This window comes from Pleuronectes platessa, chromosome 18 (genome assembly GCF_947347685.1).
Source record: "Pleuronectes platessa chromosome 18, fPlePla1.1, whole genome shotgun sequence".
Classification (NCBI taxonomy): domain Eukaryota; kingdom Metazoa; phylum Chordata; class Actinopteri; order Pleuronectiformes; family Pleuronectidae; genus Pleuronectes; species Pleuronectes platessa.
In genome coordinates, this window is record NC_070643.1 from 18,789,995 (window position 1) to 18,806,163 (window position 16,169).

Below are 16,169 nucleotides of genomic sequence, written 5' to 3' on the forward strand. Positions count from 1 at the left end.
CTTTTTTCGAGCACAGATTTGCTGTAGGGTAATTTGGGCTTCAGGGGGAACCATGGTATGAAAAGCTTACCTTTAAATAATTAGCCAAATGAACAGGTTGTAGGAGACGTTCTTTTTTAAAGTCGCCCTGTTTAATGAGCCGTTAAATGCAAAGCATCTGCTTTTAACTTTAAAGACAAAAACACTCAGTAACACATCCCACGAGTCTTTGCTCAAAGGTATTTAAAAAAAAAAAAAGGAAATAATTAAACTAAGTGCCTCAACACAACAGCATGAGCGACACATTAATTGATTGCACTAGTAGTTTTTCTGTATTTAAAGGAATAATTCAGTATTTTTAGTAAACAAGCGTCATGTCGTCATGATGGTGACAAGGCGCACAGACATTGGGAAACTGGCAAAGTGTTAACATTCCACTGGTTTATAACGCAACAGTATCAAACAGTTGAGTATTGGACTGCTAACACTAGCTGTTTGCTAATCACCGCTAATGAGCTAACTTATGTTGTTTAACTTTGGAACCGGGTCTAAACACAAAGATTTTAACTATCCATTGCAAAGTATACTATTATGGGATAGAGTCAAGGTAGTGAGGTGTATTTTGATTTGGTTCATGTCCCATCTGCTAACATGGAGAAGGCAAGGTTTACGAGATAGACTGCAGCCAGCCACCAGGGGGTGATGGAGATATTCTGGCTTCAATTTATACAAATTAGTACAATTTAAAATGTTGTGAGACAGTGAAAACTGCTGAGTTTGCTTAATACATGATTTAATCCACTGTGTAATCTGTTAGTGATGCATTCTCACCTGGAAACCTGACGTCGGCAAGAAGAATGAAAACAAGATGGAACAAGCCGCTGGTATTAGGCCACAATGTTTATTCAGTAGTGTTGTTTCAATTTATAGGTACAATACTGTCAGCTTTTGTAAGACTAAAAAAAAAGTTACCATTACAGTCATCCATGCTCACAGAATGCCAGTCAAGTCGTTTGCACCCCTCCTTTGTGTACACACCCGCCACGTGCTCACCCCGAGCAAGTACATTTCCAAATGGTAGGCACTTTGAAGGTTTAAAACATTTGTGAATATACATTTATATATATTTATATATCTTTTCATATACTAATAAGCGATTGGACTCAAAGGTCAGATCTCTAATAAAGAGAGAAGGAGGAAAGAAAACCATGAAGGGGTGATGAAAAAAAAAAAAGAGAGAGTGGGGAAACAAAATGATGTGGCCACGGTGGAGGGGAGAAGGTGTCGGTGGAAATACTGTGAGTCTTTGGGTTTTTTCAGAGTAGTTCAGTACCTTAGGTCCTGTGACAAGAAAGGAGAACAGACATGGGGGTTGGGGAGGAGGATGGAAGATGCATGGGGGGGGGGGGGGGGGGGGGAGGTTAAGGAATGAGAAAAAGAGATTGGTAATGGAGGAGGGTGGGAGCTGGGCCCTTCTAAAGTCTGATTAAAAAGAAGGTGGGAGTGAGGGAGGGTAAACAGAGGGAAAGAGAGAGAGAGGGAGGGAGGGAGGGAGGGAGGGAGGGGGGGGGGGGTAGCAGAGTTCTGGTGCAGTCAGTAAACTGAAGGGACACGCTGAGGACGTAGGTGGCTATGGGCCGGAAAAACACCACAAGCCACGGAGAAGAAAACGTCACCCCCGAAAAAACGCTTGACACACACAAAGCTGCTCGAAGCAAAAGCAGTGAATGTGCAATGTCAGAGAGAAAGAGAGAGAGAAACAGAGAGAGAATGCATTTAAATAGAAAAGAAGAGAAACAAGGTTTGTGATTATTCATCGAGCCCTGACACACTATTATTTTTTCCTTTCTTTTTTTTGTAAAGACCGATTCCTGGTTATGAAAATAAAAACGCTGTCGAGAAAAAAAAGAAAGGCTACACCGAGAAGAGACGAACAAAATCAACAAGACAAAATGAAACGCTCACGTTTGACTAAAAAAACAAAAACAAAAACAAAAAAAAAACGGATGTGAGAGCAAATAATAAACACTGTAACCTGAAGGGGAGAAACATTTACATTGACCATTAACAGCGTTAATATGAAGATCAAAAAGCTTCATCAAAAACTACAAAGGCAATTTTTTTTTTTTTAAACATCAGAGAAAAGATAAATTAATGTAGTACACCTTTAGAGATTAACATCAGACATGCTAGGACAAAAGAAAAATGAAAACAAAAATTGAACGTAGGATTGATACAGGATAATTATCTTTCAATTATCTCCACTTTTAAATTGTTTTTCTTTACAAATAACACACCGCTACAGTTAAAAGTAGTCAGCGACTAAAATCCTGTTTTTTATTTTATTTTTTTCCAGCCTTTTTCAAATAATACACAAAATGTTTAAATACACTGAGATTTGCCATAAAATGAGAAAATGCTTGGTTTTCATTTTTTTTTTTTAAAAGAAGAAAGAAAAGGTCTCACCTACGATACTCTATGCAAAAGCTTTTCCTTTAAGCTATTTTTCCATAATCAACTTTGAAAACAATTGTTTTTTGTCGTTTCTTGCTGTGTGTGAAGAGATTTTTGTTGTTGTTGTTGTTGTTGTTGTTGGGGACTGCGTTTTTCTTTTCTTTTTTTTCCAACAGTCACTTGAGATTTGTCAATGTGGTGGTGGGAGGTGGGAGGTAGGGGGGCGGGACCTTATGCATAAAACTCCTTGGTCGGGGCCTTCTGATAGGCTGCGCCGGAGGGTTTCCTCTCGCCCAGGTCGTAGCTGCCCTCGTCCTTCTTCCTCATGCGGTAGACGAGCAGGAGGATGAGGAAGATGGCGAACAGGAAGCCAATCACACCGCCTGCAATAACAGCTGAGAGAGAGAGAGAGAGAGAGGGGGAGAGAGAGAGGGAGAGACAAAAAGGGGAAGTTAGCTGTCAAAGCCTCAGGAGGTGAAATCTACTGTGGGTCCTCCTAGAGAGTGACACCTTAAATTGCAGGCTGCTTGAAAACAGAGAGCTGCCTCTTTATGGTTTAACACGAGGCGGCTCTTCTATCTCTCTTTGGGTGGGCCCCCCCCCCCTTGTCTTCTTTTTCATCCATGTGTTCCCTTTATTTTAGGAAATTGTTGGGCGTGGAGCTGAATCTTTTGATGACATTAAAGCCTTGTTGTGTTCTGCTCCAGTTCTGTTGGATCAGCCTCCACAGTGGAGCAGGTGCACTTCTCTTTCACGCTGACAAACAACGTCCCGCTATCTTCGCTTCCAAAAAACAATTCCACTCCTACAAGCTTCTATCACCAAGACACGGGGGTGCTGGAAGAAGCTCTGGCAGTGAGCTGGGCTTTGCAGCACTTTCAGGTAGATCTGGCCTCCGAGAAGCTAATTGTAGTATAAGTAGAATCCAAATAAGAGGCTGGTGCAGTCGGCCCTGCTTCTGCAGCCTTATAATTTGGACATCCTGCACTTTGAGGACAAGGAGAACATTATGGAAGATTCCTAGTCCTTTGCACCTCTTTACTCCTATTGCATTGATGCTTTTTCTCTTTTATTTCCTCTCATGTGTCATGTAGTTTTCTCGACAGGAGTTAAAACCACGTGTTTCAGACAGAGGCTGAGGAGAGGAGCTGCAGCAATGGACAGAATGAGATATGAGTCGTGTTTCCTGAACATAAGAGCCTGCAACCTTTTCAAATAATAACCCGAATTGAAATTAAGTATGAGCCTAATGTCTCCTTTAAACACTTATCATTATTTACAGACATTACGTGCTCTCCCTCTTTTGTGCCGAAACTTTCCAGCAAGGCCGTGACCCACAGTTCCTGCTATTGTTGGAATAAATTGGACGACTAATGCACTGCAACAGCACATCATCAGAATTTAGGGATTAAATGTAGTGTAACCAAGAGGCGACTGTGGAAACCAGTGCTGTTACTGAAATGTCAATCTCAATCAACAGAGTCGGTTGTTTTCTGTGGTTCACTTCACCTCCTCTAATGTGCTGGTGAGGTTGAAAGCTAGCGTTCCATTAAGAGGATATTAATGCTCCAGTCCTTGATTGGTACACAGAGCTGTGTTGCCCCAAGTGGGGCTGATTCGACACGGTCTGTGTTCCAATCAGCTGAGGCCGACTGGGACTGAAGAGGAGGAGAGTGGAAGTGCTGGCTCCATCTCTGAGGTGAAATCCAGAGAGAGGCAAACAAACCAAGTAGAACTGGATCCTGCAGCTGAACAGGCCGATACCGACAAAATGGGTTAGGGCTAGACTCAAATATTGACTACAATAGATATTTTGAAGTCCTCATTGGTTTTAAAAACTATAATTTCATCACTTAACAATGTGGTATCTGTCCTCTGCCTTCCTTTGGTGTTAAAGTGCTGCAGACGTCTTGTAATTTAGATTCTAACCCTGATTATAACGGCTCCGCATGGACGTCTACAGGACCTCAGACTTCTGAGTCACAGATCCACTCGTACAGATTGTATCAGCTATTCTGAAGTGGCTCTAACAAAAAAAGTTTTGGTTAAGCTTGGTTTTTAAGCTTGTAGGTCACTCGAGGATTTCCACTCTCCCAAGTTTACTGTCCCAAGTTCAACTGTAACAAATAATACTAATTAATCTGCTGCACGGTTTCTAAATCCGACCCTGTGAGACTGAGACAGAAACGTTTGAGCTTTAAGTTTCTGTAACGGACACTTTGTGAAGCAATCGGCCAACAGTGGGTTAACATAAAGGGGAAATCTGAATTAAATCCACAGAGGCTCTATTGAGAAATCCCCCCCCCTCCCCCTCCCAGCTTTGACCCCGACTCTCCTCACTAATGCTCCTAACTCGCCACATGAGCTTATTTTACTCTCCCTCCCAATTATGCCTGTATGAGGTTCTTTATAGCTTCCTAATCTGTTTAAGGTCTCTCCTGGTGCTACGATCTGCCCTCTGCTCCACTTTGGGTTTCCACATGTTGACTGCTGCCCCCCCCCCGACCCACCCCAGCCCGCGGCCCCCTGGGTAAAGATCCTGGCACGCGCCCAAACTGCTGAGCTCCACCAAGCAGCAGCAGCACGGTGAGTGAATGAAAATTGGATTACGGGTAATTATCTTTCATAGGAATCACGCAGGAGATGAAGATTAACGGTTGCGAGCGAAAAGGAAGGGTGAACTGAACGAGGTGGAGAAGTGGAGGAAGGTCGGAGGTGACCAAATTACACCTTCATTTACATTTACGAGGCATAATCCGAGGACTTTATATTGGCAATCACATTTTCTCCATTACAATCCAAGAACAATATGCTAAAAAACTAAAAAAGAGATGAGCCCATCAGTCAGAGGGAGCTGTGACGCGTCCCCGTCCTGATCTGTGCTGGTTGATGTTGCTTCAGCACCAGATGGAGATCACAATAGAGCTCGAGCGAGGTGCCAATCACTGTTTGCCTCAGACACGCCGGGAGAAGAGAGACGCCTTCAGAGAGCCCTGCGATTTCTGAGGCAAATCATTTTCCTTTTTGTCGTGTATTCAAAGCAGCGAACGCCCACGATTGTTTTTGAGTTCTGCTCGGCCCCAAAGAGCGACTCTGGCAGAGTTTTATTAAAAAGTAATTATTTTGAGAAGCGGATTGGGAGGGAGACTTTAGGGAGAAATATTACCCATAATTCCAGGCCCGGAATTACGCTCACGTGTTCTAACATATTAGAATCTGAGAAACATTAGACTGCAAAATAAAGATGAACTCCCTGAATGCATCATTGGTGGAGAATCAAACTGGGAAGCTGAGGGAAATACTAAAACAAAGACACTTCAGTGGGAACAGAAAGTGGAGTCCGGTTAATGGTGTATAATTGTGTTATACATGAGCATTTCCGCTGCATATCAGTGATAATACACCTGAGAACACACATCATGTGACCAATAAGGTACACTGGGCATGTGTGAACAGGAAGTAGCTTGTCTCCTCTACAGATGGTAGGTGGAACTGTCCCTAAATGATTTACAGTATTTTGCCTCCACCGCTTGAAATCAGGTTATGACTGATAAGAACCTGCGTCATCGACAACACTGCGCCATTGTTTCAAGATGTCTCAGTTTTTAAAGGTTTAGGATTCAATAAAACCCAGGATTATTATAGATGCTTGAAGACTCCGGAGTAGAGTGGACAGAGTTCTCCAAAGAAAACATGGACTGATTGTCTGTTACATACCTGCCAACACCTCTGTCCTCTGGAAGAGGTTTTCAGTGTGAACCTCAACGGGCTGCAGGGGTGAGTCGGGGGCACTGGTCGTACTGGTGATCTTCTGCATGTCCTCTGTAACTGGCATTGGTGCCTGCGTAAGGAGAGGTGGGGGGGGGGGGGGAAGATGGAAGGAAGACAGAGTTTTGAGTGTGACCTTTTATTGACATCAGACTTTCACATCCTCTCCTCCAATATGCGTTCATAAGACTTGGATAATTTTGGTGTTATAGCTTAATCCCTAAATCCCTCCCTGGTATGATAACGACTCTCACATTTTATGATATCACTGCATAACAAACAAGATATAAGCTGTTTTGAGTCTTAACGCTAAGAAAAGCCAAGTAACCAGTTGCACAGAAATTATCATTCTGTTTTCTATTTCACAAATTACTGATGTATTCCTTTAAAAAAAATAGAGGATGCAAAGGCCCAACATGGACCTGAACCAGTACAGTTGACCTGAGAGGAGAGTAGTAGTAAGGAGGATAAATGGAACGCGGCCAGGTAGGCTCGGCTTAGGGCGGTTGAGACCATGACGACTAATCCTAAACAGATGCAGTCTCCAGTACGGTACAGTAAGAGCAGGAGCCGGCCCAGCAGCCAGATCCGAGGACGGCTCCAGAATATGTGATTATGTCCCAGGGAGATGTAATCCTGCATATTTTTTGCAATGGAGCGGAAAAAAAAGATTGAGAATTGACGTGCGCACTTGATCTTTGTCCTGAAAGCGACCTCACAGCTGCTGGTATTACAAGGGATTTGATGACTGTATACTGGGTCAGATAAAGACACTGTGAGGGTGCTGGGCCACTCTGTGGAGTCCGGGTTGTTAGAAATGAGCCATCGTGATTATTCCTAACAGGGGAAACACTCGGTGGAGGCACCACGAGACATAAAGAGGATATGTAACAAGTACATCCATGATTATTAATGACAATAAAATTCATAATATCATCACATATCTGCTTGTAAAGAAGCAAATAGCAAGAGTTTCAATTTTTTATCTGACATAAATGAGAGTGTGGCGCTCATCTAATCTACCTTTCAAACACAAAGTGAAGAACCCTTTGTTTAAATCCTTTTAGTTAACCCCTCGGACTCTGACGTAGAAATGTTCAGCCTCATTGATATTTCGTGCTTATTAAGATTTCCTTGAGTATCTTAAAAATGCTTCATATCGATAAACTCTGTGCAACATAAGCTAAAGGCTCATTTAAGTAAATCAACAATCATAAACGATACAAGTATTGGAATTGTCATTAAGGACGGTGGCTTCAGCTTCCTGTTAAAAGAAGAATGAATGTTCTATCTCTTATAGATTTTGTTTGAACAACCTCTAGAAGTCACAACTTTCTTTCTTCTCTTGCTCTCTTGTGTCCAGTCCCTCAGCCCGAGATACAGAATCAATACTTGTTTTCCCGTCCTGTCGATATCACAGAACCTCTTACCTCTGTTCTGAACGGCTTCCTGGGCGTGCTGTCGCGTGTCTTTTCCCTGACCGTAGCCGAGTCCACCCTGGGAGTGAATTCTTTGGTGGAGTCCTGGGTGGGCTGTGCCGCGTTGGGCTCGAAATACACCGAGCTGATAGTCACCGTTTCCTTCACCACTTCTTCACCCACTCCTGGGAGAAACAGAAAAAAAGGATGACAGGTAAAAAATGTTGCTCAATGACGGAGGGATAAAAGATCTGAGAGGCTAAACTCTGAAAATTAAAGTAACGTATGACTTCTTATGGTTATTTTCTTCAGGGCATGTAAAAAAAGTTAAAGCAGCAATGTGTGAATGTGCAAAGAAGTAAAATACGGGCATGCACGTGATCAATATTTCATATCCATGGAATCCAAGTACTTTGTCTCACTTAACTTCATACTTTATAGATTTTAAAGCATGATTTACAGTTCAAAGATGCAGCCGAGCAGAGCTATGGGTTATATAGAGTATTGGAAGTGCTATTGATCACTGTCCTCCTTTCACCTGACGTGACCTTCTCCCTCTGCAGCCCTGCACCTCCCTGAAGGAGACGAGCTACTTGTGACCGAGGAAAGAGCGATTTACAAAAAGGTGCTTCGAGCAAGCAGAGCAGAGGAGCTAATAAAAAAGACATCTGAAAATTTGCACACTTGCCCACGGGCGGGCCGGGGTGACAAGGCAATCTCAATTCAAATCGAGTGAGAGAAAGAGAGAGGGGCGATGAAAGAAAGAGATGAAGAGGAGAGGAAGAGGAAGCAGGGAAATTAATAAGGAAGAGGGGGTGGGAGTGTTGGCACAACTTTACTCTACAGTTGACAGAAGGAAAAACTTCTCGGTTCATAAAACTTACCGGCGGCAGACTTTAAAATGAATGTCATCACACCTCAGGGTAATTGCCTGTGTTCGTTCAAGTGTGTGTTTGTGTGTGTGTGTGTGTGTGTGTGTGTGTGTGTGTGTGTGTGTGTGTGTGTGTGTGTGTGTGTGTGTGTGTGTGTGTGTGTGTGTGTGTGTGTGTGTGTGTGTGTGTGTGTGTGTGTGTGTGTGTGTGTGTGTGTGTGTGTGTGTGTGTGTGTGTGTGTGTGTGTGTGTGTGTGTGTGTGTAAACGTGTCTTACCTGAGCCAGACCCTGAGTTAAAGTCGTCATCATCTTCAGGGTAATAACCTCCTGAGCCTGTGTCATCCAGGTACAAGTCATCAGCCTGAGAGGACGACTTGGCTGCTTCTGCTATCTGCAAAAAACCACAAGATAATACTGGTGAGGACTCATGTCACCTCCATTACACATCTCTACACACACACACACGCACTCACACAAGTCTATGTGAGACATTTTCTCTGCGCCAGCTCCACACAGAACAATTTCTCCTTTTCAGAGTTTCAGCTTAATATGAATCCGAAAGTGGCGACTGTTTAATTCTGGCCTTTAAATTATTAATTACACCGTCTCCGCCTTGAGACCAGCACTTCAGTGACTGGTTATGTCTTACACGAAACCTCTCGGGTAGCAACTCAAAGCTCGGATCATTAGTGCGACTGGAGCAGCACAAATCTTTGCTAAATTCAACATCCCGAGATCTCACGGGCCGCTAAGTGCAGACAAACCAGCTGACGGTCCGACTGGCTGCAGCAGCTATAAAGAGAGAATTAGTGCAAAAACAAATGTTCAGCTGGGCGTTTGTCTCTTAGCCGAGAATGTGAACAGATCACAGCGGAGATATAACCGCCTCCTTTCAAACAACCATGTACTTTAGACACGACAGCTCCCCAAAAGTGAAGCCAAAGCGTTTTGACCGCCGCCCTGGTGGCTGGCTGCTATATAGGTCACAATTCCAGCCTCCTCCATGTTAGTGGATGGGACATACACCAAACCAAAAAGTCAAAACACACACCAAAGAAGCCTTTTCAGTCATTTTAGGATAGTTGTTATCACATAATGTTTATTCAAGTATTCACTTTTTTGTTTTTGTTTGGTTATTTCATGATATGAAACCGGACATAAACGTCATGTCACTACTTTTGCAGGTGTCAGTTGATTTCCCTCAAAACCGCAAATGTCAACAGATGGGAAAAGTCAGATGATCACAAATATCAGTGGGATTCCTCGTCTGTAGCTCACTTCCCTGTTTTATGATCAAATGAAGCGATCGCATCATTGCGTCACTCCCTCGCCACCGTTTGTTACCGAGACAACCCACCCAACCAGTGGGAATGTTTGTGTTCCAGCTTAATGGAGTAACTGGCTGAAGAGTTTAACAAGGCCTGTTTGTCTGGAAAGCCGCTCGTCACACGGTGAGATTCTAATGAGACTAACAACTAAACAACTAAACTCGGAAATAAGACTTCTCACACTGAGGGACTAGAAATATGCTGGAAACCTACACATGACTGCTGTTATACAAGTGTGTGTGTACATGCTACACAGGAGTATTAAAGGGGATGAGTGTGTGTGTGTGACTGGAATAGATATAAACACATCCATGGCAACATCCATTCAACTCCTATTCACCAATCAGTGGTGGGCTGTACGGCCCCTTCTATACTGATAGTCCTGCTTTAGAAAAAAGGTACAAAAGAGTGTGAGTGTGTGTGTGTGTGTGTGTTTGTGTGGCAGCCATTAAGCTGGCTACAACACTTCCAGGCTTCCACTGCTCTGTGCGTGTTGAGCTGATAAATCTGAGGCTGAGTGAAGCCGGATCGGAGGAAATAATCAATTGGCTTGACAGGAAATAAGTTATTTTCTTTGTTAGGTGCAAAAAATTTGAGAAAGCTGCCCCCCCCCCCCCCCCCCAGTTGGAAGCAGCAGGTACAGTAGAGCCGAGAAACAGCCACAGTATTACAACTGGTAATTGGTTTGTAGATGATCCGTTTTTTTAAGTAGTTTTAACTTATAGCCCCAATCATTTTTATGAAGGATGATGAAATGGACCGATATGAGCCTTTTATAGACATTATAGATCCATTATTTTACAGAATAAACATTGTAGAAAAGATGTGCTTGGTTTGTTTGTCCTGATATTTCAGGTAAAAAAATGTAGATTTGACTTTATTTTCTTAATACGAGTTTTACATAAGTGTGGTTCCTTAATATTTAGAGTTATTTACAGTAAAGTTTATGGTTAAACTGTAAACTATCAAACCTAAAGCACATTTGTTCGTCATAAGGGTTTGACAATGACATCTTCAACAATTATTTTAAATAAATAAACATAGGCTGTTATATTGGTATCGGCCTCCAGACATCCTTATCATGTGCAGTTTTTCCTTTGGGCCCAATAAAAGTAAAGTTGAACAAAATAAATAAATAAATCCAAAATAATCCCCGATACAAAATCCCTTTCGCAATTTCACAGAACCTAAAATAGCATCTTCAGGTTGTTGTTCTTTTGTTTCGTTTGACAAACAGTTGCAAAATTCCAAATATATTCAATCTCTCTAGTGGCAGCAGATCCTCAGGTTCCATCTTGATAAGCGACTTCAATGACTGACGGAGAGAAAACGCTTCTGTTGCCTCCCTGCTCCATCCTCGGCATTTTTCTAATTACAGCCAGTATTCTAATGCGAGTGTGTTCAGTAATGCTTTGGAGTCATTGTTTGTGTGTGTGTGCATATGTGTGTGTGTGTGCTTTTGTGGAGCCATGAAAGAAAGGGACCTGGCACTCTCCATAACAAAGAAGCAGGGAGTAGACACAGCGAACAACAGTGTGAAAGAGAGAGAGAGAGAGAAGGGGAAGACAGAGGGGAGATGAAACAGAACAATACGTTTCTCCATCTCTGCTCTCGCGACCGCCGCTGACTTAAAGGCCTTTCACCGCTGAGCCGCCTGATCAAAGGGAGAATTTGTTCAAAGCAACTTTATCTTAACCTCTCCTGCCTTGTTTTCCTCCACACACGACCCCCCCACCACACCACCCCCCCTCCCTCTCCAGGCCACCGATGCACCGGTGCATGTGGTCCGCAGGTCTTTATGCGGTGATGATACCAGCACAATGGGGCAAAGAGGAGGCAAGGCTGCAGATCAAATGGTGACAAAGGCCACTAATGAGAGAGAGGCCACACACACACACAGACACACACAAACACACACACATCAGTGGACGTGTGATACAAATGCATGCAGGCATTCATCGATTCATTGATTACACATACGCACACATTAGCGGGAGCGATTGAGAACATGCCATGACACCACACAGACATGCAAGCCAATGGAGTAATAACAATGTGGCTTTGACTCCCACTGGGGCCCTTTGATCCAGAGTTCAAAGATATTATCGCTCCAATGAGAACACGCTCATCGGACTTGTTAATTATATTAACGGATGAATCGTATGTGATGCTCCAGGAGTCAGATCTAATTATAGTTGTATTTTTCTTTTCTTGAAATTCCCTTAGTATTCAAAGTATAGTGTCTGACTGATTATTTAAATTATCAATGAATTTTAAGGATTCTTTTCTTGATTTTTCACTTTTTCATTGTTGGACAGCAAAGAGAGAAAGAGCCAATCACAAGCTCCCAGAGTTGGATGATTTAAATTTAGAGCCCAGCCGATAAAAATCTGAAAATAACCTTTCAAAGACGTATCTGTATTGTTTACTGGAGCAGATATGTTACGATATAAATATGATAAATATATGCAATTATACTGAATTCTAAGGGAGTCCACTTGTTTGCTGTCGAGTTTGGAACAAGATAAAAGAAGGTGCACCTAGTGTTTCAGTGGCTCTGTTTATTTGCAGCTGGAGGTTGCACAGTCTCGTCTGTAATCTCCCTGTTTCAACAGTTAAAACAAAGCACTTGGATTAGAGAGGTCCGACTGCACGAGCCACACAACTCCCACCCAATCCAGTCAGATCCGAGAGGAGGAAATGGTCTGTTTGACCTTGATAAACTTCAACGACTTTATCTGAGTCCCAGCCACAAACTGGCCAGTGTGTGCGCACGGGCAATAAACTTGATAAAGCTCGACTTTCTCCATGGCTGGCGCACACACACACACACACACACACACACACAGACTCACACGTGTGCACAGACACAGCAGCCCCGATAAACTCTGCTCTCTTTATCAATCCAGTGACATTTACAGGTAGTCTCTGCTTTCTGCCCTTATCACAGTCTCTGAGCTGAACCAGACATCAATCCGCTGACAAGTAAAGCAGAGGGAACACCGAACACCACCAGGTTACTTCCCTGAGGCACGGCTGCTCTGGTTTAAAGAGATTCATGAAGGGAGGAACATTAATTACTTGATCCAGTTGGAAATATGTAATTAGCAACATTATTTCTTTAAGGCGATCGATGTTAGGTTTTCCCACGCTGGAGAAAACGCTTCAGATTCCCATTTATTATAAAGCAATAGATAACTGACTCATCCCTCCTTAGATACATACAACTGCGCCCTTTCCCTCAGTATATATGGTCATTCATTAAACTTGAAAGTTAATGTTATATTTCATAAGATGATAAACCTCAAGACCTGGACAGGGGTGCAAATCCAACAATATTTGTATGACTTCCTTAACATATCAATTGGACATTTTGTGATTCAGGGATCTTGTGTTTGCTCGATATGATATGAATCCTATAAAAACGCAGAACTAGCGGATTAAAATAAAGGTTTTATTTTGTTTGTTTATCTATCATTATTTTGCACTGGAGATTAAGATTTTCTGGTCTGGCTCATCTATGAGGCTTGAATGATAACGAGTAATAATAACCAACAGTATGTTATGATCACAGTATCATATGCTCAAGTTTTGATCTTACTCTATATTCTCCCATGTGACCCAAACATGATCTGTGCACAGAAATCAACAACAATCCAGTAAACAGGCTGCAGAGTGGAAGAAGCTCGCTTATCTTCACTATGACATCTACGATAATAAATGCTGAGGTTTTTCTTGGAACTATGAGCATCAAAGAAACACGTTGAGTCTTTTCTCCATAAACGAGGCTCAACTTCCCACCGGTGCTGCTGTGACGAGTGTCATTCTCCGAGCTGAACACCTCGTAGTGGAGACTAAAAAAAGACCGAGCGTCAGAGAGAAGCACAGAAGCAGAGGAAGGAGGGAGGCGAACATCAAAGCCCCTGAGTGACACTTAGTAAGAAGTACAATACACACACACAAACGCACACAAACACACACATGCTCAAAGCAGCTTTGCCTTTGTGCACAGACGAGCGAGTAAGAAAGCGGGCCAAGGTTCATACCGATATAGAAATCAACCACATGTGTGCTGCCCTCATCGCACACAAAAACTACACATAAGCAAATAAAGATATAACTGTGTGTATATTATTAAAAAAAAAATAATATCCAGAATATGAATTATGCCATCTTGTGCCAAAGACGTAATTTGGAGCTGGTGTCTGAAGTAGGGATTTGGGGAAGGAGCCATGGCATAAAATAACTGATTAAAACCAAACTTATCAGAGAGTTTAACACTTGAACATACATTGGTATGATAAGAATTACTGAAAATGACAAAAAGCTTCTTTAAGGAAAGAAGTATTCGATGAAATGTTGTTTTGTTTTGACTTTTTTGTTTGCTCCATGTCCAATCCACTAACATGGAGGAGGGGAGGAGCCAGCCGGTCATACTTCTAGTTTATATACCTTTAACTATTTGCTTTAACGTTTTGCTATTCATTCAAATTCAAACTGTAAAGACAGATTTGTCAACCCTACTTTCAATTTTCCCTTTAACCATTATTACCAGACTCCAACCGGTGGAGCTTTGGGCCTTCTAGAGCAGTCGCTCACTCGAGGGTTCATGAGTCTGCTCACCTTCAGCGACAGCCACATTTAGGCACTTTTTAACAAGCAGATACAAACCAGTCGGACCAAGTTTACAGACGGTGAGAGGAGCAGACGGACAGACGAGGAGAGAGCAAGTGGAAGGTAGCAGAGCGGCTGTAATGAGCGAGCAGCTTGCGATGTGTGCCCTCTATTAGCCGTGAGGGGAGCAACTGGCATCTCTGCCTGCTAATGAACTAATAAGCCGGCAGGAAGTGCGGCTCTCGCGCTCTCCGTCCGTCTGTGTGTGTCAGCTTGACCTGAAAATCTGAAGCAGAGGCGAGGAGCTGCACAACAAATTGCAGATGACATAGAAGGAGGGATTGAAGAGGAGATACAAGAGAGGGAAGGGTTGACAAAAGGGTAGAGAGGATGAGGGGAGGGAGGGAGAGAAGCTGCTGCTGAAAACAATCCTGTAGCCGGGAGGCTGCTGTGCTAAAAGCCTGTCAGAATCACCATGTCCATGCCTAGCGGGGCTTGAAAAGCACCAGGCCTGCATGTGCTTACACTATCTGAGAGTGTGTGTGTGGGGGGGGGGGGGGGGTATCTGCGTCGCTCTCTCCTTTTTTTTATAAGAGATGGACGGAGGGGATGATGGGATTCATATGGAGGGAAATGGAGTCATCTGAACCGACCCAGGGCCCCAGACTTTCTACTGTTGACACACTGCGCTCGCTTTCGACCTCAACAAATATTAGCTCATCTCCGAGTAAGGCCAGGGGGGGGAAAAAAGAAGTGTTCCTCAAAGGAATGCACACACACACACACACACACACACACACACACACACACACACACACACACACACACACACACACACACACACACACACACACACACACACACACACACACACACACACACACACACACACACACACACACACACACACACACACACACACACACACACACACACACACACACACAAACATCTGCGTATCCATGAAAGCACCCATGGGACACGCACATGTGCCAACACAGACACACAAACCCCCCCGAATCCAGCTCTCACATCTCAAAAAGGCGTGAGAGGAATACACAGAAACACATCATAACACCGACTTCAGAGGGAGGAGAAGAGCGGGAAAACAAGTGCACGGGGGGGGGGACGGGGGGGGGGGGGGGGAGACAGACAGCGGCTCAGATCCTCCGCTGTCGGTCCTCTGATAGCTCTGGTTCCAGTTCCTGAAGTCTACCTCAGAACGGCAAGAAGCGTAGGAAAACACAACACACAAAAAAAACACACCAGAGGAAAACACAACACCCGTCGCTGCTTTCTAAGCACAGTCGCTCCACCAGGTTGAAGGCTTTGTGCGTTACAACCGTAACTTCTCTATAATTCATCGGATTGTCTCCAGCGAACGCACTTTCATCAGCCACTGCACTCACAAACGTTCCTCCTATTTTCGTATAGTTAATTCAACACACTTTCACTCTTTTGCTACACATTGCCTAAGTTAGTGAAGGTACACTGGTGAGACAGTACGTACACGAATGGAGCAACTTAGAAGATTTCCATGATAAAGTTATTATTTAACTCGTTTTTCAGGGAAACATTCGCACAGGTCAACATTTTGGACAAATTGTCTATTTACCACTTTCTGGCTGCATCACGTACATGTGGTAAAAATCCAGTTCTATGAATGATTTGTGTCCGATTCCCTCTGAATCTTTGTAGTAGCTTAAGCTAACTATCTCCATACTGCAATAACATAT

The 16,169-nt window shown here is 43.3% G+C and overlaps 1 protein-coding gene across 1 annotated transcript in view; it reads right to left on the reverse strand.

Annotated features, from left to right (window-relative positions):
- Window positions 1–861: 861 nt before the first annotated feature.
- Window positions 862–16,169, reverse strand: part of sdc2 (syndecan 2) — a 44,011-nt gene continuing 28,703 nt past the window's right edge. The window contains exons 2-5 of the mRNA XM_053446102.1: window positions 8,768–8,882; window positions 7,632–7,804; window positions 6,151–6,274; window positions 862–2,828 (exon numbers count right to left, since the gene is read on the reverse strand). Coding sequence (XP_053302077.1) covers window positions 2,665–2,828; window positions 6,151–6,274; window positions 7,632–7,804; window positions 8,768–8,882 — 576 coding nt within the window. The 3' untranslated portion in view covers window positions 862–2,664. The remainder of the gene's footprint in view (window positions 2,829–6,150; window positions 6,275–7,631; window positions 7,805–8,767; window positions 8,883–16,169) is intronic.